A 23,972-nucleotide genomic window follows, 5' to 3' on the forward strand; every position below is an offset into this window, starting at 1 on the left:
TTAACTTGCTGACTATAAAATGGCTACTAATTTAAGTAAAATCATGTTTCAAAGTTTGAAACTCATATATGAGTGGTTTGGAAGCCAAGGGGTACAAAGTGATTTCTTTTTTCTATACATAGTTCGATACAGAAATAAGGTATAGGAAACAAACGAGATGAATTAGATATTTGATATAGAGCAATTGATTTTCCACTTGATGTCAGCTCAGAACTGAGACTCACTCGTATCCCTTGGCAACCAATTTTTGTGTATTTCTTCTAACAATTAACTTTACCTAACTCTGTTGAGAAAAAAATCACTTGTACACCTTGGCTTCTCATCCCCTCATATCTGATAGCAAATGCTGTGACATAATATCAGCCAGATACTTTTTTATGCTACCCGATATTGTATAGATAAGCCAATGGTATACTTTTCATCCTTTATACCATTTTAAGAGGAGTATTTTTAGTTTGCATGCAAGCAGGGCAATGTTAACTTATTTTCACTATTCTATAAATATAGCGAGGCAACAATTTCCTTATTTAAAGACTTATTTGTGCATTTATGAGTGCATGAGTTTCATTTTTGAAAGTTCTTAATGTGATGGGATAGCTTCTTAATCGTTTATGTGAATGATAAGGACATATCATTCAAGCAGTAACATTCTAGGGTCGCAGAGGTGACCTTTAGGATTCATGGAAAAGTGAGAAAATTTGGTGACGCATTAGGAAAACTCTGATCGTCATGCTGCCACAGAACATGAAATTATGCTTCTTTTTATCTATATATTTTGCATAATACTGGACACCCTATAATCATTCTACTGGCTGCATATACTATTGAACACTTAAAAATTACATAATCCCTATACAGCAAACTCCCGATTATCTGGGCTAAAGATGGGGAGACGCGGCACAAATAATCAGAAAACACGAGCAATCCAAACTTTCACTTTACAAAAAAATTCCCCTAATTTTCACAAGTAAATTTTTAAGTAAATCAAATAATGTATTATTATTATTAGCACACATTGTCCGTTATTTTTAGATAGCTTTCTTTTCCCAACCGTGATCTATTTAACAGCGATAACATGATTGTACTCTTATTCCTACTGCTCCACATAATACCTGGTTTCCAAAAACCATGCATCCATGGCTGCAACATTACGGATTCTGAAAATAGATTAGCGCCGTGATTTTGCACGGATGCTGCAAATTCACTGTGAGACATTGGGAACTACACTGTCACTGTGTAAACTCATACACGGATAATCCACAACATTGATAAACCGCAGCTGGATAATCGGGAGTCGGCTGTATTTATTTAAATATTTGCTTTCTGATACAATGGCATTGCTGTTATTCTAAATAAATTTTATGTACTTTTAATCTAAGAAGGAATTGCATTTGTGGTTAAATAATTGTTTTTTTTACCTCCGTACAGCCTATAAAGGGGAATGCAAACTCCCACCTTCCGGAAAAGATGCCAGCCCTGGTGACCCAGCGAAAGACAAGAAGAAGAGCAAGGGCCCACCCTCACAAGCAGAGATCAAAGTACATTTGCCGTCCTGAACGAGTGGTTGAGGCTGGGAACCATTTTGTGTGGGAATTCACGTCTGGAGGGGGTGGCATGGGAATTGGGGGTGGCAGTGTGGGTGCTGTACATGTGCCATCTGATGCAGCACTCCTGCATCACTATAGAGTGTGCGAATTTGGTGGAGATGATTGTGTGCGCACAGCTGCTTCGGTGGTAGACCGCACAGCACAGAGGTTTAGAGACCCGTTGTTGAGACGAGTGGCCATACAGTGGGCAGAGATGAGGGAACCTTGCGGTCTTCCTCCGTTGGTGCCGGGGGAAGGTGATAGTCCTCATCGGTAGCAAGAGTGACTGCAAGCAGCTTTGGAGCTGCGTATGGAGTAAAATATTGTGTGAAACATGCGTCACAAGGCCTTTGAATAATGATGGCCTCAGGAATGCAATGTTTGCAATTTAAATTTGGTGCTGATTTCAAGGGCTGAACCCTTGAGGCCCCAAACATCCTCCTCTGGCAATAGGAGGATGCATCAGAACACGATCATGCATTGAGGACAATTTCTGGAAGCATATCAGCATGATGAAATGAATTTGGGGCCAATGTATTAAGAAGAGTGTATAAGCACAAGGAAAGGCATGTCTTATGCCTCTATTTCTGGAATTGTAAATAAGTCTGATATGAAATTGTAACATCAAGTACAACCGAACAATTAAGTGTTCACATCTGTGCATTTGCTGATTTAGTAAGATCTTAAGGCTGTTGGTGAAATCTTTTTCCAATTGGAAATGACTTGAAATCATTGAGGAAATAATACAAACTTTTGATATTTGTTGAAGCTGAAGCATTAGCAGTACTGATATTCATACAAACTGAGGAGCTTGGAAACAGAAGAGATTTTTGTGAGTTAAAACCAATGACATGAGTATAAATGGTGTAATAGAATGCAAAATTGCATCTCTTACGGGTGAATGGTTGAACTGTGATGAATCCTTGAAGAGATAAAATTGTTTTCATACCTTTTGTTTCTTTTTTTGGTGAAAATAATAAATATCAGTTTCATGAAATGACAATGAAGTTACTTTTCAAGATCAAATATCACTATCTGTAATAATTTCCGTAACTTGCTCAAATATTTTTGCATGAGAACATGCGGTTGTAGTCATAGTCAGTGTCAATTTTTGTGATAAATATTTTTTCAATAGCCAACTAAGGTGAAGTTCATCAATGTTTGATAAATACTTTGATGACACTTGAAGCAATATATGCATGAATGGTCCATGCTCAAATTTATTCTTTTATTTAATAACTTTTTTGGTAGCTTTTGTTATTTTATTTGTATGATTTTTGACTGGAAAATAAAACTTTATAACTGTGAGAAATGCATTCAATTCATTATTTTCCACTAATTTCAATCATACAAACTGAAACAACCAACCCAAATGCAACTAAATTGAATATTTTCCTTTAAGTAGTTAGTGGAATTTCTTATAAGTGAATACATACAACATTATTGATGCATTGTTAGTTGTAAGAGGATAATAAGGTCAAAAAATAATTTATAGAGAATGATCTTAGGTATCTATCATTTAAAATTTCCTTTGCATTATTAGTTGAACTATTTGAAGTTTCCCAAGTATAGCCTTTGATTAGCACAAGTCAAGGCCATATAGCCAGTGAGGGGGGATGGAGGGAAGGTTTTCAAACCTTCAAAAATTATTTTGGAAAACATTCTACTAAATAATCCCACAAACAAACTCCTGTCCCTCAAAATGCACCCCTATCCATATGAGCCCCGATCTAAAAATTTTCCTTAGGCATTTATTCAAGAAAAAAACTTCATCAGCAATTATGAAATATTCTCAACCAAGATGGCAGGTTAATAAATTTTAGTTTCCACAATTCCACAAGTCAGAAATGATTTAAGGGGATTTTGAACTTTTCCTCAGAATATGCTTTGCTCATTTGCCTGAAGGTTGGGGACTTGCTGGTGAAATATTAATGGAAGTTGTTGGTCCGCTCAAAAAATACATTTCCTTTGGGTTCTTTTGTTTGAAATTTCAAATCATCACAAGTAAACATTCATTTTGCGTTGTGTCATGCAGGCATTATCTTTGGGGCATTAGTAATGCCTCAGGACAACTAGAGACAGAAATGAAAAGCAAGTTGGTGAATTCATGATAATAGGAATTGTATTATCAGTTTGTATTTCTTACATTATTTCATGGATTCCTAAGCATTCTAAAAAAAATGATGAAAATTGAGGTATGAAATGCAATCAATTAAAATAATGGCTGCATAACAGACCATCCATCTAAATGTAGTCTTTAGGTACCTCATCACTTAGAATGGCTGATTCATTGCACCTTCCAATGTGAATATGAAATAAATTTCAAGCTTCGTTGACACTACTTCTAGGAGTAGGATTAGGAGAGCGTTTTTCATTTTCATAATTCTTATTTCCTACTGGCCCATCTGGTCCATTATCAGTCACAGTGGCACTATCAGGGAAATGCCCAACTCTTGCCACACGCTGCTGACTTGTGACTATAGTATGACTGCCTCCACAGTATCTATTGCAAAGGTGGCTATCCTTTCTATCACTGCCAAAGGAAACAAATATCATGTCATTTTATTCCAATAAGATATGCTCCCACGAGCTTGTATATGATTCATTGACATACTTAACCCCACAAGCGTGTACGACACAGCATATGTGCCCTCGCTATTCCGTCCCTATACAGTGCTTTAATCGTAGGCATTTAAACCACCCAGGCTGCTTTAATTTAGAGGCACTTCAGATTTTGTGCAGACATGAAGTAAAATATTTTCTGCATCGTAATCACTATCCAAAAAATATATTTTATAAACAATTGTTTAAATTTAATAATCATGAATATGTCCTTACAATTTTCAGAGTCATTAACTTTTTCCTGCTCCCCTTATCAGGTGGTTAATAGTTGACCTGTTTTGATACTGCTCAAAACAGGGTTCTAAGCAGAGTGTTCCTGGGCAGTTTTTGCATCTATATCTTGTCTCTTTTCTCTTTCCATTTTTTTGCGCACACAACACACTTTCTTCTCCCAAACTTAAATGTCTCAGTTTGTGGGTTTTGTTGTACAAAATGCTGCCCGGTCAATCGCGTACATTCCATATCGATATCCGAGGGCCGTCCTTTGCACTATTCTAAATTCTGTCCGTGATACTTAGCTATTATTTTGTTCACTAAGCTCATTATGAATGTTAGGTGATCTTTGTTATTATTACCAGCCTTACAGTATGAAATGTACGCATTTAACGCAGCTGTATTAACTAAGTGGTTGAATAATTTCTTGTACCTTACTTTTGTCCTTTTTCTTTCCAGCAAGAAAGATTCTGAAAGTTGATCTTTTAAATCTACACTGCCAATTTATTTATTATATTCTGTTACACATATAGGTTTATTTACACATTCTAGCCCGACCTTTTGACTTACGGGTTGCATTTCGTCTGAGTGTTTTGTAGTCAGCAATGCAACATTGCATTTATCCTCCCACTTCAAAGCAACCAATTTCCCACACTTTGCACTAACAACTTCCCCTTTCTTTAGTTTCTTTCAGAGGTTTACTGGCATACCTTTACATGTGATTTTCATGGTTCCAACAGCATCCGTAGTCCTCTAAACTAACCTCTGGAAAAGATCGGGACTACTGTAAAAATTGTCCATATCCACACATCTACCAGAGTCTCATAGTTTCTCACACAAACTTAGAACAACTTTTGTTGAAAAAAGATCTGTGTCCTTTGTGATTGCAAGCCAAATTTTGTTCCTGAGCCATAGTAAATAAAAAAATTCCATAAATACCCTGCAGAGTCACAAAGTTCAAAGAATTTTATCCCAAACTGGGAAGCTTTCATGGGAATATACTGTTTCCACGACAGTCTACCTTTTCACGATAACAAAGACTCATCTACACTGATTTCCTTACCTGGTATATACAGGGACGCCGACTTACAAAAAATATTGGGGGGGCCCAAACCGGGATCTTGCCCCGGGAAATTTTATAAGTAGTGAGTTTTAAGTTTTTTAAGCATTTTAGAAGAGTCATATGATCAACATTAGAACCCTGATAACTCGAATATCGATATCTGGACACTCCGGGGAAAATCAACTGTTGAAGGGTGTGCTCAATAGTTTCTTAATGTCTGTCTGCTATGATCCTGTATCGATTGTTCGATACTATCGATTGTATTGGATGTTTGTCGATTGTGTGCGCGCGCACTTCCGGTGCACGCTAGTGGTCTCTCTGTGTGTGTTCGCGCCTAATGTACCATTGAGTTGTATCCGTTTATATCCGAATATATCTTGTTGAACTAACGCTGTGTGAATCTTATTACCACTGCCATAACTCCTTATAACAGGTTATGGGCCCAGGGATCGTGCTGTGTGGTGATAGACGTTAGTGATTCGGTAAATTGGACATAATAGAAAAGGCGAGACCATGGCGGATCAAGATGAGTTGCTGGATTCGGATAGGCAAATGAATCCAATCCTGAGCAAGGATAATTACGAATATTGGAGGACCATGTCGGAGGCGTCGATGATTTTTCTGAACTGCTGGGACGCAATCAACCCGGGGCTGAGTGCAGACGAGTTGAAGAGACCAGAAAATATGCGCAAGGACAACAAGGCTCGCGCATACATTTTCCGGCATGTGCGCCCGGAGTATCTCACAGACATCAGCCAATTGAGGTCAGCCAAGGAGTGTTGGGACACCTTAGAAGAGATTCATGGGAGGGCTACATCCATGGATATAGCTATGTGTCTCCGAGAGTTGGGTAGCATTGAGAAGACAGAGGCGATGGACATCTCAGCGTACACTGGGAGGATACAGGAGCTCTGCGGTAAATTAACCAAAAACGGCATCGTATTCCAAGACCACGTTGTGGCCTCCTTTATATTGGCGGGACTCGTGAAGGATCCACAGTATTCTACGTATGTGAGAATAACAAAGATCAATGAGAAACTGACGTCTAGGGCGGTGAAGGCAGACCTTCTGCTTGAGGAGAGAAGGATTAATGCTGCGGAGTCCTCTGAGCATGGCAGTGCGTTGGCAGCGCGGAAGTTCAGCAGGACGAGAGCAGCCAACAACGGAAAGCAGAGGAGCACTGCTGATCAGAAATGCTATAAGTGTGGTAAGTGGGGCCACATTTCTTACCAGTGTGGTGCGCCGAGGGGAGACAAGTCGGAGGAAAGAAAAGGAAAAGGCGAGGAGTCGCGGGAGAGACACGAGAAAGGAGGGGACAAGCCGAAGTTTAAAGGACTCATATCGGCGTTTGCTTTGGCTTGCTCCCAAAGAAAGTGTGTTAGTTACCTAGATTCATGTGCTTCGAACCACATGACGCCAGACCGTCACCGATTTTTCGATTTCCAACCTGCCACCGGAGAAGTAAAGATTGGAAAGGGACGTCTGGCCGTGAAGGGGAAGGGAACTATTGTCATCAAGTTAGCAAACTCTTGTGGGGGCTGGACCTTGTCACTATCAAATGCTCTGTGGGTACCTGAGTTGGACGTGAATCTTGTGTCTGTCAGACAGCTGGCGAAGAAAGGTGTACAGACCGTGTTCAGATTAAATGAAGCTATTGGAGAGCATGATGACGGTGATGTGTTGTTCAATGCCTTAGTGGAAAATGGTGTATATTATTTAGAGACTGAGCCAGATGAGAGCTACGTCGCAAATGTTTCTGTCAACGATGAGTGCAATGGTGGTACAGAAATCGAAGTATTTCAGGCCAAAGCCTTCAAGAGTACGTTGTGGCACGAGAGATTAGGACATCTCCATGAAGGTGCTATGAACAGAATCCCAGGTCTTGATCTCAAGAAAGAGGATTCCAAAAGGGACGATGAATTATGTGAAGTCTGTGTGAAGGGTAAAATGACTAAGTTGCCATTTCCGAAAGTTGCTCATCACAATTGTGAACGCCCTTTAGAAATTGTCCACAGTGACGTAAGTGGCAGGGCACAGTGTCAATCGTTGGGGGGAGGTCATTATTTTGTGACTTTCATTGATGATTTCTCTCGATTCACAAATGTCAGGATAATCAAGAAAAAAAGTGAAGTATTTAAATGCTTTAGAGAATACCAGAGAGAGGTTGAGGCTCAGCATCAGGTGAAAATAAGTGCTTTTCAATCAGACAATGGTGGCGAATACACAAGTGTTGAGTTTGAGAATTATTTGAAGGCTGAGGGTATTCTGCATCGGAAAAGTGTGCCTAGAAACCCCGAGCAAAATGGTGTGTCTGAACGTGCCAATAGAACACTAGTGGAAATGGCAAGGTGTTTGCTTATTCAAGCAGGGCTTCCTGTTTTCTTGTGTGCTGAAGCAATAAGTTCAGCATGTCATATCAGAAATTTGTGTCCATCGTCTGCAATTGAGAACAAAATTCCCTTGGAATTATGGAAAGGAGAGAAGGCTGACATCCAAGGGGAGCTTTCTAGATTGCGGGTGTTTGGTTGTAAGGTCTGGTATCTGGTGAGTCCAACTGAAAATAAGTTTGACTGTAGGGCAGATGAAGGTATTTTTGTGGGATATGATAGAGAAGTGAAGGGGTACAGAATCTATTTGCTCAAAACGAAAGAGTTGAAACTTGTTTATCGAAAGACTGGGAAAACTTTAAGGGTGTTTTGTGATTCAGACTTCGCAGGCTGCACAGTGGACAGAAAATCCAGGAGTGGGTATGTCTTTATACTGGCTGGCAGTGCTGTGTCTTGGTTGTCAAGGAAGCAAAAGATTGTGTCTCAATCAACATGTGAGGCAGAATTTGTTGCAATGCAGGAAGCAGCTAGAGAGGTTGTATGGGTATCATCCTTGTTGAAGGAATTAGGGCAATCCTTTTACTGTCCTCAACCATGTAAAATTTTTTGTGATAACCTGGGAGCCATTTCATGGTCCAAAGATGAGGTTGTTGCCGAAAGTTCAAAGCATGTCCAAGTGCGTTACTTTTATGTCAAAGACTGTGTATCCAAGGGTTTAATATTTTATGAGCACATCCCAAGCTCTGAAAATGTAGCTGACATTTTAACCAAGGGATTAAACCGTATAAAGACTCAGAAGTTCACTAAAGAATTGGGGCTGCAACTATGAGCAAAGGGGAGTGTTGAAGGGTGTGCTCAATAGTTTCTTAATGTCTGTCTGCTATGATCCTGTATCGATTGTTCGATACTATCGATTGTATTGGATGTTTGTCGATTGTGTGCGCGCGCACTTCCGGTGCACGCTAGTGGTCTCTCTGTGTGTGTTCGCGCCTAATGTACCATTGAGTTGTATCCGTTTATATCCGAATATATCTTGTTGAACTAACGCTGTGTGAATCTTATTACCACTGCCATAACTCCTTATAACATCAACAAGCTTAACACATTTTTTCCTCACACCTATAACTAATTTTTGAGGGGGCTCAGGCCCCCTCAGGCCCCATGGAGTCGGCGCCACTGGGTATACACACTTTTTGGAACTTATTTTTCAAATATTCACTAATTGGTAAAATTTTATATAGTTTTGGATCCTTTCTCAAAACTTCCTCATTGGTATTATCTACAAAATGGAGAAATTTGCCGAGCAATGAAAATCTTTGCTCACTCATTACATTGGGAAGAAATGGAGTGTCTGATAAATGCTTTCTGCTAAAATACATTCTGAGGCTTGGTTTCTGAATTATTCCCATCAACATCAGTAAACCTAAATATACCCTTATTTCCCCCAGAGTTGTGGGGACCCACTTTTGTAAGAGCGATTTTTTTTGCTTCGTAATTTTCTCTTTCTCACGAGCAAGAAACTGTGATGCGTAGTGGTTTGTCTCAGTCACTATAATTGAAGTTATTCCATCATCAAAAAATAACTCAAAATATGCCAAGGGGTCATCTATACTCAGAACAGGCAATATTTGTTTTCCCACTAATTCATACGCAGAAGGTTGAGGAGGGTCAGCAATGTCGATCTCTTGCCAATTATTTTCTTGAAAATTCACAAAAAAATGAGAAGGTCCTTTGCTCTCTTCAGAACTGGAACCCAGAGAGTATCCAATTGAAATTTCCAAAGTAGTACTGAGCTTTCTGCACTCTCTTCTTCCAAAGTGTCAGGCACTTGCTCATCACACAACTTACGCAAGGTAGAAGCCATGGTCAACTAAAGAAGGGTACATATATGGAGTGGACTCAAGGCTGAAAAACATTTTTAAAAATCACCAAAGCAAGCGTAGGGGTGAAAACACCCCAACCCTTAGCCTCGAACGTCGTAAATAAGATACCAAGATGTGAGGATGCTGGCCAGTCTTCGAGGCTCCAAGAGGCGTTGAATGACAATGCCTGGACAGTCCATGCCTTCACTATCATTGCCTCAATGAAAGAGAAAGGAAACAATGAGGCAGAGAAGCAGATGATAATGAACCAGAGACGAAAGCATTCAGCATCCCCACACGTCACATACAAACGCTAAGAAAGCACATAAACCAGAGCTAGAGTGGAAGGATATCTTTCATTAGCAACCACCAGAAGCTGACCCTAGAGGAAGCATTTCTTTCCTGACATCACCTAGAAAAAAATATTCTAAAAAATACGAAAATGCAAACGCAGGGGCACAGAACGATAGCAGGCAGATGTGTCTCACATAAATACTCACTAAAAGTACATTTATCGAAGCTTAAGAGATAGGATTACCTAATAAAACATTTCGATGCCTATGGTGTGCCGCGCACGCTTGAGACATGGCAAAGGAGCGATGCAAACGCTGTGTCGTACACGCTGAGAGAAGGACCACGGGCATTTAAAGTCACGCTTGAGGGGTTAAGTATTCACACAACCAATTGACTTGGAGAGATAAGATGTCTTTGTACAAAGAAATAACATTTAGGTAATATGAGTGTGACAAAAATGCATATCTGATCGTCTCAGCCGGATCAGCACACTAAAGGGCCAGAGGGTTGTACAATGAACAACCGGGCCCCATGAGACCTGAGGGGAGGAGGTGGATTCAGCATCATATTTGGGGGGGCTGAGTCATGAACTGGGTCCGGGGAGTATGCAATACCCCCCCTGCGAGAGAGGGGTGTTTTGACAGCAGGAAGTGCAATGATGAATAGAACTCAAACTTCTCTTACATGTGGAACCTCCAGCTTTGCATTTGCTTATACACTCCCTTTACTCCTCTTTCAAGGATACAAAAAATATGAAACCAATAAAAATTATAAATTTTGATAAAATTTGGGGGTGAAATACCTCTATGATGCCCCCTAACACTGCCTATGCTTAAATGATAAAACAAATTATTATCAGCGAAAAAATGTTACCTTTTTGGTACAGCATCCCTTTGTTTTTGTTCAGCCACAGCAGTCACAAAGTGCTGCATATTTTTGCTGGGAAGACTAAAAAATATAAAGACAAAATTATTCAGTTCATATTGAAAAAATCAATTCATCTTTTAGTACATCTAGAATTGTATGAATAGCTATTTGTCATCAATATGAACCAGCTGGCAAAAATAATGTGACCAGTGCCTTCAGTCACACATTAGTTTTAAAGGACCATTATTAAATTTTAGGCAACACATGGAGCCTTGGACAAACTGGGTAGAAGTATATTATTTCATCAAGGAAATGGTGTTAGATATAGTGGTTAATAGGGGTAAGAGATGAAGCAATACGTTTGGTGATTGAAACTGTCAAATTATCTTCACTGATATGACAGTTTCAATCACCAAATGTATTGCCTCATCTTCAACAACTACTTATTATGGATATTTCGTCAAAATTACAGTGTTGTGGCCAATTGCAATTTGTTTTGAACTATGTAGTTGTCTTACCTCCTATTTTGTCTTCTGACCTGATCCAATTCATAAGTAAGATATGGACGCATACTCCTATTAGGCGGAAGGCTAGCTGCAAGAGGTAATCCTGTGCCACCTAATGTAGCTCTCATGACTACTTTCGTATCACATGATATGCAGTTCAGATTCCTAAGATATTCAATTATGCAAAGAAAGCATTGTATAAGTGATACACCAAAAGAACATTTCAGTAGTTTCAGTAAATTCATATTTAGAATAGAGAGAGTGAATAGCATGGCAATCCTATAGCATGTTACTATATTTTCAATGGGCATTTTAAATTGGTATACAAATACACTCTTTTCTATTAAATTTTGTGACTACACTTTCAAAACAACCCTCAAATCTATATCTTGAAGAGCAATGTTTTTCAGAATTCAAATACAGTGACTTTGAAAATAAAAGGGACCTTGAAAACCTGATCAATTATAAAGATATGTAGTAGACATATTTTACCTTATCATCTTCTTTTTGGTGCCCAATGCTTCTATTTCTCGACGTTTGGCTGTCACAGCCGTAATTCTGTCTTGAATGTTCTTCATTTTGTTTTCAATCATGTCTTTCAGAGGAGTAATTTCTATTCTATCAATTTTAGAACTTATTTCATTTTGAATTTCCTCCAATGCACTCAGCCATCCTTTTTCCTGATTGCCAAATACGCACGAGAATTATTCATGCTAATTAAAAGCTAACTACAGAGACATATTTTATTGATGTTAAGATGGCATATTTTTGTAAAATTAAAGAAATATTTAGTACCAGAACATATTGAAAAATAACCTTAACACCAGTATAAAACTTCTGCAACGTGGAGATACTTTCATTTCCTCTGCTGAAAGTTTACCATATGTGTATATTGATTATGAGTACTAAAATTTATGCATGGGTTAAAATGCATTAATGTGGTCCTCCAATTGTTATAGGGTAATAAATTGAAATTAATTGAATAATTATAGGATCTAAAAATCTACGTATCATCATCGTATGAATAAAAAAATCAAAAGTAAAGTTGCCAAAATAAAAAGATCAATATATATTATAACAATATAATCTTATTGCATATTTTAGTAATAAAACATGGCAGTCTATTTTCCTCGGTTAATTTAACTTATCCTTATCTACCTGCTGTCGAAGTTTTTCTTGAGCTTCTTCAATTGTGCGGTTTAACTCCTCAAATGCTGCATCAAACTGATCATGAGACACCTTCCGATTCACGGCGAGAGCATCTGCTTTATCAGTTAGGGCATCTTCTAAAGCCTCTTTGTCTGCCTTCATAACTTTTATTTCTTCAATTTGCATTAGCAATGTCTAAGGTCATTAAAAATTTAACATGTATTTGTATTAATGCATAGCTCAATACAGTTTAAAGCTTTAAAACATCATTCATTCTTTAACTATTCGGCATGATAGAAAAATCTTATACAAAATTAAATACAGCACACTCCCGATTATATGGGCTAATGATGGGGAGAGACGTACAGCACGAGTAATCGGAAAACGCGGATAACCCTAACTTTCACTTGTCTTGTAATGTTCATAATTTACGTAAAAAAACAATATTATATTATTTACGCAGTTATTTTGTTATTTTAGAGAGTTTCCCGGACTCATTGGGAGCTTCCTTCGCTAATCTGCGGTCTTTCTAGTGGCGATAACAAGGTTTTACTCGGATTATTACGATTCCGTATATGATCTGGTTTCGAAAACCACGCATCCGCAGCTGCATGATAACGGATACAGAAAAGGGGCCAGCACGAATGCTTCAAAACCACTTAGCGATGTCGGAAACAACACTTTCAGGCACCACGCCACGTAGTCGCATCTCGCACAAGCTGCCCGGGTTGCAGCTGCAGCGGGACGTGTATCCGCGATCACGGAGCACGATCGAGCACAACGAGGCTTGAAAAACAGGAACACGGAGCACCCGTGAATGCAGCTAGCACGCGATCACTTCCGTTATACGTAAGGGATTATAACAGAAATAATAAGCCCGGCGTATCCTAACATTAATGCAGTATTCCGGTGATTTCGCGTCCGATTTCATTTTTTTATAAAGATCACGGAAAATATTCAGTGTGAGTGAAAATCATGCACTGATAATCCGCAGCACGGATATATCACAGCCGGATAATCGGTAGTCTGCTGTACTGAAAAATGATACTGCTAAAATAAATGTACCATTATTTAAAACTTAAGAGGATAATTTACAGAGAAGGGCATTAGGTACCACTGGTAAAGCTATTGGAATGCAGCCCTTTGGTAGCATAAAAACATGTGCATACTCAAATGGAATGAAATTACAATGGTCAGCTTATGGCTACAATAAAGATTCTAAAATGACTTTGTCAACAGTTCTGCGGCATGGATACTTTTTCAGAACTCTTTTTTGTCAGGCTTTATTATATTTTCCTACCTCTGTGTCATTGCCGAGACTCAGAATCATTCCAGAGACCAGCCTCTAAGAGTTCAAGAATCACACTGGGTCAAATATAAGTGCATGGCTGCTGATGGCCAATTGTGCATGCAACCGAATTTTCATTCCGGAGTCTAGCAGCTGCAAAACTCCCAACTTCTGAACACTTCGATGCAATGCACTGCATGGAAATGTAGGCTTCTTATCTTAAAGGCCCTGCTTCCTCAGAAACATGGAATGGATGATTAAACTAATATGCATGTAATTGTAATACAGAAATCAAGTTGGGGATTCGCAATCTCTCAAGGGGGAGGGGGGGGTGCAAATTTTTTCTTGAAAACTTTTATCGGAATGAAAAATAAGTCGCATGCAAATTTTGAGAAAGTTTCATTTAAGCTGCATGTACACATATACAAGACAATGCTATCTTATGATACAAAAAAATTACAGTGGTGGTTCTGCTTTGTTAGACAAAGCAGGTGGCCCCGCAAGGGGGGAATGGTCGCAACCCTCGGGCCCCACATATGAATCCGCCAGTGCATGGGGATACAAATGCCAAATCTCGAAAGTTTTGGTTCTGGGATGTCATTCTTCCTTAAAAAGGTCATTTTGCAAGCCAGATATTTGTGTCGTGTTTTGTCAGAAGGTATCTTCGTAAATGATATCATTAGATTTTGTTTACGTTTTTCGTCGCGTATGCAGCTTTCGTGGTTGTTGGCTGTTCACAGAACGGTTGCCTTATCATCCTCCCCACAACAGCTGGCTAGTCGTAATGTACCCTACTGCTTGGCTACAGCTGTCTACATCAACAGCTGAAGCCAAGTGGGGCAATTTACAGGTTTACATACCTTCTTACATGTTATTCTCGCCTTGGGGACATTAGTGGATACAGAAAAAAATTGGGGGTGGGGGGGTGCAAAATATTTCTTGAGAACTTTTACGGGAATGAAATTTTTTTTTCATTGAAAAATAAGACGCATGCAGGGTTTGAGATAGTTTGATTTCTATGAATATACACATATACTAGATAATGGTATCTAATGATATAAAAAAGATACAATCGTGGCTCTGCTATGTTAGGTAATGCAATTGGCCCCGCAAGGGGGGACACGTGTCTCCCACATGTATTTGCCACTGATTCCATGAGCAAATTGGAGATCTTTTAATTAAGCAGGCATACCTTCATAGGATAGTAAATGTGATCTACTTACAGTATAAAGGAAGACATCTCACAGAAATTCACAAAGGATAAATATGCAAATTGTTTGTATTATAAATATGAACTGAATGTACTTATAAATAAATATGGCAAAATTTTCTCACATTCATGTTTGTATCCTTATCCTCTTGGCCATCTGATAGTTTGTTGGTAGTTTCTGTTAAATAGCTAACATCTTCTTGTAATTTCATAATTTTCTCATTAAGATCACCCAGAGATGTCACATCCTAGCATTAAAATTTTATCATTAAATAATCAGATGAAAAATGAAATAAAGAGTGAATCAGAACCCATCTAAAGAATTGGCATCAGTGGTATATTTTTTCCTTTGACCTTTGGTGCATACATACAGCCCCTTCCCCTCACCCAGATCAGGGAGAATAAAAAAATTTAGAACCACTGACTAAATTAGTTTAATTAATTTTGTGTGACTGCATGGCAACGACATGTAGTTATACTCCATCATAAACATTGTTATTCATGTATACAAAAAATATCAGGTGGTGTCCTTATTTACTATGAGCTGACCCAAACCTTAAAATGATCTCAGCCTCTCTACTACAATTAATCTATAATTTTCAATAAATATGGAGCAATAAATATTACTCTGGCAATAGGTGACAGGTAAAGGGAAACTTGAGGGGAGGATATTGTCCTTTTAGCACTCCTGAAGCTGACAGTCATGATCACCTCTTACCAACAAAGTTATGCTATGCCTTGAAGATAAACCAATTTTTAGAGTTACTATTTGTGGTATCTGAGGAGGCAATAAGGGAGGAGAGCCTGGAGTTTTTCTGATGGTTTTTACATGAGCTAAATGGAGATTTTTAAATTATTCAAGCACTTTTGCATTCAGTACTAAATGGAAGCTACTCATGAATAATAGGGAGAGGTCTTGCAGAAATTCGCAAAGACAATGCTGATATTGATATGCGAATGGTTTCCATTATGTAATTATTTGAGGGAGTAAAGCCAAAGGTTTTTCTGATGGTTGTCAGGGATTTCATTCATTCAAGTTGAACAGGGCTGTGGCACTATGAGGGCCAGTCTGAATTTTCTAATTTTCCATTTTCCAAAATCCTTTATTAAAAATTTCCCAACTGATGGCCATGGTTAGTACACTCAGTGCATGTTTCAATGAAAACATCATCAACCTTTTCCAGCATATCCTCACTATGACACACTTCCAATTTCATGGCTGATACAACAAGCAGAGTGACGGTGTAGCCGTGGGGTCTCCTCTCTCATCAGCCATTGTAAATTTTTCATGGAGGATTTCGAGGAGAGGGCCTTATCGACAGCCATGTTCAAGCTCAAATATTTCTTCTGGTATATCAACATCACTTTCATTGTGCGGCCGCATGGACTGGAGATGTTGTTTGCTTTCCTTCATCACATGAATAATCTTCATCTCAACATTCAATTCACTATGGAAATGGAAAGGTATGGGTGCCTCACTCATTCCAAACCATCCTAATCCGTAGAAAAGAAGACGGAAGCCTAGGTCACAGTGTCTACCAACCCATACCGATCTAACCGACTCAGCCACCATCACCTCTCTCAATGAAGAGTAGTGTTGGACTCACTTTTTCACCAAACCAGACACATTGCAGATGAGGAGAGCCTGCTGAAAGAAATTTATCACTTGTGCACCATCTTCCAATGAAACAGCTAAGGGAGAAATTCTGATGGCCCTGAAAAGGACCGTCAATAGCCAACATCCCAAATGTGTTGAGTTTTTGGCCCTTGAGGCAGAAACTAGAGACAAAGCCAAGCCCATTGCTAAGACTGCTCTTGAATTTGTTTCCACAATTTCCTGGAAATAGTATTGAATTCTTAAAGAACGCAACAGTGGGATGACTCAAAACCCTCCCTAAAAGCTACGGAGCCAAATTGTGAAGATTGTAGACAGAATTGGACTCAAGACCTCTGGCATCTATCACACACCTTGCAAATGTGGAGGCATCTACATTGGTGAAACTGGAAGAACAATTGAAACCAAGATATCAGAGGACAAACGATGCATTTGACTAGGATACCTGGAGAAATCTGCTGTAGCCAACCAGTGTATCCAATACGATCATGCCATTCAGTTTAATGAATCCAAAATCCTCTGAAAGGCAAATGCATATTGGGATTGGCTTACCAAAGAGGCAATTGAAATACGGCTCAAAGAATACAACGAATAGAGATGTGGGTTTCAACCTAAGCAAAACATGGAATCCCATCATCAAAACAATGGGAAAGCAAGGAAAAAAGGTGCAAAAAATGGACCAATCAGAGTTGGCTTGACCACTTCAATGGGTGGATGCATGGATGACCTGGCACCAAGTAGGTCAATCATTCACCCTGAAGGCGATGGCAGAGAAGGCCAGCAAAATGTTGGCATCAATTTCCATATTGACCTGGCTGATTTCTCAAGAAAACTTCTTCATCAGCAGTCATACATCTTCATGCACAAATGTGAATGACAGGGAAATAGGAATGGGCAAACAAGTAAATAACTCAGATGAACCCTGGAAACTGGTACCATTTTGTCATGTGATATAATGTTGTTGGTGAGAAAACTTTGGGCCCCCAAAAAGTGCTGTGGGGACACAAAATGAAAGCTTTTTTATATATCTACTATCCCAAAAATCTTTTCTGATTCAGCAAATTTAGCCATTGTAATATATTTGTGTTTTATATTGTATTGCTTATATGTGTAAAAGTGCATTTTGTTGCGCAATTGTTTTGGCGCCAATAAACGGGAAGTAGCGTTCCTGAACCACTCAAGCTGCGACCGTGAACGAGCTTAGTCATTACATGGCGACGAGGATGCCCAACTTCATGGAAAAGTTCATATTAGGGGTGGATGATTGGGAGTCCTACGAGGAGAGGCTGGCAGAGTATTTCATAGTGTGTGATCTGGGAGCAGAAGCCAGTTACGAGGTGAAGAAGCGGGCAATCTTACTTTCGTCGATAGGGAAAGAGACGTACGGGGTGCTCAGAAATCTGTGCGAGCCCAAAAAGCCCTCCGACTGCGCGTATGAGGAGATCACGGCGAAGCTGCGAAAGTATTTTAATCCGCAACGCTCAGTCATTGCGGAGCGTCACAAATTCAACCAGAGGTTGCAGCTAGCGGCGGAATCGGTCGCTGAGTTCTCTGCCGGTCTCCGAGAGTGCTCCAGATACTGTAAATTTGGAACGTTCCTGGACCAAGCATTGCGAGACCAGTTTGTGTTGGGCCTGCGCGATAAGGCCATTGTGCAAGCCCTATACCTGGAGGACGAGGACCTGTCCTTTGATAAGGCGATTGAAGTAGCTTCTTCGCGTGAGAAAGCTGCGAAGAACGTCGTAGCGTGTTCGGCAGCGCTAAATGAACGAGACGTCCATTTTGTTGCACGGGACGCCGCCATGACGGATGCCATCCAAGACGACGAGGAGGAGTTGGGAGTCCACAGGATTCGGAGACGGGACGGACGGGAGCATCCGCGGCCAAAAACAAGGATGGGAGCCATGGAGCCGTCCAGAGGATCCAGCCTGACGGAAAGATGCTATTGCTGCGGTTCAGGAGGACATAGGAGGAACGCATGCAGATACCGTTCGTACAGATGCGACATCTGCAGGAAGGTTGGACATCTTAAGGCGATGTGTAATGAAGGTATGGACGTAAGATTCTGTGGTAGAGTATTCCCTGAAACTCCTTGTAGTGGTAAAGGTGGGAGCTATGTCTCAGATAGCACCTTGGGGGTTCACAATGTCAATAAGGGCTATGTATTTGAAAAAGATGACGATTTGCCCTTATTTCATGTACGGGTTTCACATAATAAGAATGAGGGTCCCTGGGTTGCCCGAGTGATAGTGGACTCTCGCGTCATTAGTATGGAAATCGACACGGGTTCAGCAATATCAGCCATCTCAGAGGAATGCTACCGCAAGCATTTTTCGCATTTGCCCTTGAGAACCACTCTAGTCAAGTTACGGTCGTACTCAAACACCATCATTAAACCCAAAGGCACCATTGAAGTCTTTGTTGTGTACAAGGGTTGTACGGCGAAATTAAATTTGTTTGTTGTAACCAATGGGGGACCTCCCCTTTTGGGAAGGGATTGGTACAGGGAACTAAATTTTCCGTCTCCCATTAACAAGATAGAATCAGTGCAGTGCAGTAATGTCGCTGACATTTGGGAAAAGTTTAAGGGACTTTGGGATGGCAGTCTGGGATCATTTAAGGGTAACGAGGCGAAACTGCACCTTAAACCAGGTGCAAAACCAGTATTTTGCTCACCCCGCGCATTAGCCTTTGCCTTGAGAGATAAGGTAAATAGCGAATTAGATCGTCTATTAGAAATGGAGATCCTGTATCCGGTGGATTTTAGCGATTGGGCGACACCCATCGTACCAATTGTCAAGGCAGATGGGAACATTCGTATATGTGGAGATTTTAAAATAACGGTGAATCCCAATTTGGATATTGAAAGATATCCCCTTCCAAGGGTTGAAGAGCTCTTTTTAAAGTTGCAAGGGGGGCAGAAGTTTTCCACTATTGACTTGTCGCAAGCTTTCCAGCAACTCCTCCTTTCAAAGGATTCACAAAGGCTGTGCACTATCAATACACACCGTGGACTATTTAGATATGCAAGATTACCGTTTGGGATTGCATCGGCTCCGGCTATTTTTCAGAAAACCATGGATCAGGTTTTGCAGGGTCGGGCAGGAGTTGCATGCTTTCAGGATGACATAATTGTAACGGGTAAAAGCGATGAGGAGCATATTCAGAATTTGGTGGCTGTCTTGGAAAGGTTGAACAGTTTTGGCTTTAAAGTAAATCCCAAGAAATGCAATTTAATGTGCACATCAGTAGAATTTTTAGGTCACAAAATAGACAGCAATGGGCTGCATGCAACAAATGGAAAGATTAAGGCAATAGTAAAGTCCCCCTCCCCCCAAAATCCTTCACAGCTAAGGGCATTCTTGGGCTTGGTGGAATATTATTCGAAGTTCATTCCCAATTTGGCAACCATCCTAGCTCCTTTGCATCAACTGCTCAGGAAAGAGATAAAATGGGTATGGTGTGAGAAATGTGAGGAGGCGCTAGAAGCAGTAAAATTGGAAATCACTTCAGGCAGAGTACTAGCTCATTACAATCCATCCCTACCCTTGGTGCTGGAGTGTGATGCTTCCCCCTATGGTTTAGGCAGTGTACTGTTACACGAGTATCCCGATGGGATATCACGACCCATTGCCTTCGCCTCCCGGTCACTGAGTAAGGCAGAACAAAACTACTCTCAAATAGATAGAGAAGCCTTGGCCATTATTTTTGGGGTAAAGAGATTTAATCAGTATTTGTATGGCAGGCACTTTATTCTAAGGACAGATCACAAACCCTTGTTACACATATTGGGCGAAAAAAGTGGCATACCCCAAATGGCTGCAAGTCGCTTGCAGCGATGGGCAGTCATTCTCCAAGGTTACAGTTACAAATTGGAGTACGTTAAGGCAGACAAAAACAAGGTAGCTGATGGTTTGTCACGGCTTCCTTTAGAACTGGAGTATGGTAAAGTAGAGGAAGTATCCTATCTAGACATAGGAGAGAGAGAGTTCCTTCCTATTACAGCCAAAAGAATATCCCGAGACTCGAGGGCTGACTCAACGCTGGCCAAGTCCATTGATTTTTGCATGTTTGGGTGGCCTAAAAATGTTTCAGATGAAATAAAACCATTCGCCATGAGGCAGCAGGAATTAACTGTGGAGCAGGGATGTCTCATGTGGGGTAACCGGGTGGTTATTCCCAGGAAATTAAGGGGGGAGGTCCTTAAGGAGCTACATGCGGGGCACATGGGTATTGTTAAAATGAAGTCATTAGCAAGGTCATATGTTTGGTGGCCAAAATTGGACCAAGATTTGGAGAATTTAGCAAATTCCTGCATATCATGTCTGGCAAACAAACCTGCACCTAGCAAGGCCCCAGTAAAGTGCTGGGAGTGGCCTGAAAGGCCATGGAAAAGATTGCACATTGATTTAGCGGGGCCCTTTCTGGGAAAGTTGTTTTTGATCTTGGTTGATAGTACAACAAAATGGCCGGAGGTTAGGGAAATCAAAAACAGTTCCTCGGAAGAAATTTTGTTACATTTAAGGAATATTTTTGCTACCTTTGGGCTTCCCGAACTCATTGTATCTGATAATGGCTCTCCCTTTACCTCTGCACTGTTCAAGGAGTTCTGTGACCAAAATGGCATCAAGCACACCTTTTCTCCTCCCTATCATCCAGCCTCAAATGGGGCGGCTGAAAATATGGTCAAAATCTTTAAGAACAAGGTAAAAACTCTGATGGAGCTGGGAACACCCCTGCACATTGCCTTGCCTCGCTTCCTGTTTCAATACAGGATTACTCCTCATGTAACTACAGGTGAATCCCCTTGTGTGTTAATGTTTGGAAGGACAATTCATTCTCGACTATCATTAGTGAAACCAAACCTTGGAGACACGGTGAACAATAAACAGAGTGCGCAAATGATGGCCCAAGGTGGAACATTCCTTAGAGTGTTGCATAAAAATGAAAGAGTGATGGTGAAAGTGTATCCTCATGGTCAGACAAAATGGACTTCAGGGGTTGTAAAGGAAGTGTTAGGATCCAGGTTGTACACTGTGTTAACAGACGAGGGTGTTCTTGTCCACAGGCACATCAACCAATTGAGAGCAAGGGGAAGCCTGGAATCAGCAGGGATGGATGTGGAATCAACGGAAAGGGAACCGGTAGTGGAGAGCAGAACCACTGAAGCACCAGAGGAAGAGGAAACCACTGGGTTTTGGGAACCACTTTCCAGGGGAGAGACACCTGACATGGGAACATGTAGGGTGGAGACTGACAAGGGGAGGGAAAATAGGAAGTACCCACTGAGGCGGAGAAAGGAAAGAGTTATTTTAGATTTGTAAATGTGCATTCCTTTAAAGGGAGGTAATATTGTTTAGACATGTAAATCTATTGAGTTATTTTCTTGTATTTGTAAAATTACATCTTCAAGATTGGGTTAACATTATTCAGTATGTGTATACCTAGTATTGTTAATGCAAACTTATCCCTTATTGGAAGGGGAGGATTGTAATATATTTGTGTTTTATATTGTATTGCTTATATGTGTAAAAGTGCATTTTGTTGCGCAATTGTTTTGGCGCCAATAAACGGGAAGTAGCGTTCCTGAACCACTCAAGCTGCGACCGTGAACGAGCTTAGTCATTACAGCCATAAATTGCCACTATGGGCAATCTGGGGAATGGTGACTCAAAGTATTTTTAAACCATAGGAGGCTAGAAAAGAAAGCTTACTTACAGTTACATCTGAGTTGACATTTACTTTTTCCATAACGAATGCCAAATCTTTTTCCATATCTGATATGTGTCCTTGAGATTCATCCAGTTGTTCAGCAAAGTTATTGCACAATTCATCAACTCTTGCTGAATGTTCTTTCATCTTTTTTTCAAGCTCTGTCACTTTTTCTGGATCAAAAATAAATGATTCTTCGGGCAAAGAGCTTTCACGTTTTTGTACCTAAAGAAATTATTTCCTTGAATGTGCCATACACAGCCATATAACAAGAACCTCACTTAAAAAGAAAATATGAGATGTATTTGTAACCATTCTTACCTTAGTCTGTAGTTCAGATATTTGGTTCTGTATTTCAGTAATTGTCTCGACTGGCATTGTTTCTGAAAGTAAAAAGCCAGCAATATTAGTCACAAAAAAGGTATAATTTAACGCTTGACAAAATCCACATAATGGTTCCCTAATTTGGGGCTACCATTATAGTTTAACTAACATGCTTGTGAAATCTTAAGGGAAGCTCCAAATATCATTCGCTCTTTTTAAATCTCCATTTAAATATTTTTACCTGCCAGAGAAGATATGTATTGCTGTTGAGAGCACAAGTCACTCATATCCTCCTTCATTGCAGTCAAGCTCTGATGCATTTCAGTAAATGCTTCTATAACTTTATTATCAATTCCAGACTGCTGCATGCTTGAAAATGACTTCCTTTTAACTTCTGATCCAGTATTATAATTTTCTGAGCTCTTATCATCTGCCATTAGAAACTCGTCCGCACCTAATCCAGGAACTGCATTAGAAACTTTTTTTACAAAGTCATTAAATTTTTTGGTGTTACAGCATGATTCCTTGGCCAACTCCATCACGGAAGGTGCTAACTGTGAAAAAAATAAATAAGTGTAGTCTAATGCATTATTATCATTTGGAAATTACTACTTAGCATGATTATTCTCAACTTCTATGCAAAGAATTTCCATGAACTTTGTAATTTGGTAGTAACATGATGAAATGATAGAAAGCAACAAAATTATCAAATACATTTGTTGCATACAATATCTTCATCACATAAGGTTGCCAAATTTAGCAATGTTTATTAGTTTTTATCTTGGATAAGTAAAGCAATACTTTTTGGATAATGATTCCATCTACATGAAATCGAAGCCAATAGAAGATTTTACTTTTTGCAGACTTTCTTCACAGGCTTCCAATCTATTAGAAATGCTTGTTAGTTTCAGTGAACCTGAGATGGACTCAGATGTTGCCTCTTGAGATGCTCGTACTGTTGATTCTCCATGACCTGATGTACTTCCAAGAGCTTCCAATTTTGAAGCTATGTCTTTGACCTGAAATAAGGAGGATAATGGTAAGTAGCTATTTTTGGCAGTAAAGAGAGAAGAAGACACTGATAATGGAGTACATAATTGACTTCCACAATAAACAATGCTAATATCATGTGATAAAAGTATAAATGTGGGCAGTAATAACAAGATATGCATTTTAACCATGGTAAACTTCTATGCGCTCATATTGCTAGGCTCATGATAGCTGATGAATGTAAGAATGCTTGTTTCAGAGAAGTTTCAAATGTCTAAACGTCACTTTAACTTAACTTCATTAATGTGGACTTCATGACCCTCAAGCAGAGTGAAATGTCAAGC

At 39.8% G+C, this 23,972-nt stretch overlaps 2 protein-coding genes across 6 annotated transcripts in view; one reads left to right on the top strand and one right to left on the bottom strand.

The window, feature by feature from the left end:
- The window catches only part of LOC124161473, a 40,148-nt gene extending 37,305 nt beyond the window's left edge, over nt 1-2,843 (top strand). For both annotated transcript variants that reach the window (XM_046537797.1, XM_046537801.1), the window contains one exon: nt 1,429-2,843. In XM_046537797.1, coding sequence (XP_046393753.1) covers nt 1,429-1,863 — 435 coding nt within the window. In that variant the 3' untranslated portion in view covers nt 1,864-2,843. The remainder of the gene's footprint in view (nt 1-1,428) is intronic.
- The window catches only part of LOC124161486 (myosin-6-like), a 29,536-nt gene that overhangs the window by 177 nt on the left and 5,387 nt on the right, over nt 1-23,972 (bottom strand). For 3 of the 4 annotated variants that reach the window (XM_046537824.1, XM_046537834.1, XM_046537812.1), the window contains 10 exons: nt 23,493-23,657; nt 22,880-23,192; nt 22,636-22,697; nt 22,321-22,539; nt 15,113-15,235; nt 12,499-12,684; nt 11,833-12,020; nt 11,353-11,505; nt 10,841-10,915; nt 3,687-4,119 (listed from right to left, as the gene is read on the bottom strand). In XM_046537824.1, coding sequence (XP_046393780.1) covers nt 3,909-4,119; nt 10,841-10,915; nt 11,353-11,505; nt 11,833-12,020; nt 12,499-12,684; nt 15,113-15,235; nt 22,321-22,539; nt 22,636-22,697; nt 22,880-23,192; nt 23,493-23,657 — 1,695 coding nt within the window. In that variant the 3' untranslated portion in view covers nt 3,687-3,908. Of the gene's footprint in view, nt 1-3,686; nt 4,120-10,840; nt 10,916-11,352; nt 11,506-11,832; nt 12,021-12,498; nt 12,685-15,112; nt 15,236-22,320; nt 22,540-22,635; nt 22,698-22,879; nt 23,193-23,492; nt 23,658-23,972 lie in introns of those variants that run through there. The other variant, XR_006865367.1, reaches the window with a different exon arrangement.

The sequence above is a fragment of the Ischnura elegans genome, chromosome 1 (genome assembly GCF_921293095.1).
Source record: "Ischnura elegans chromosome 1, ioIscEleg1.1, whole genome shotgun sequence".
Taxonomy (NCBI): domain Eukaryota; kingdom Metazoa; phylum Arthropoda; class Insecta; order Odonata; family Coenagrionidae; genus Ischnura; species Ischnura elegans.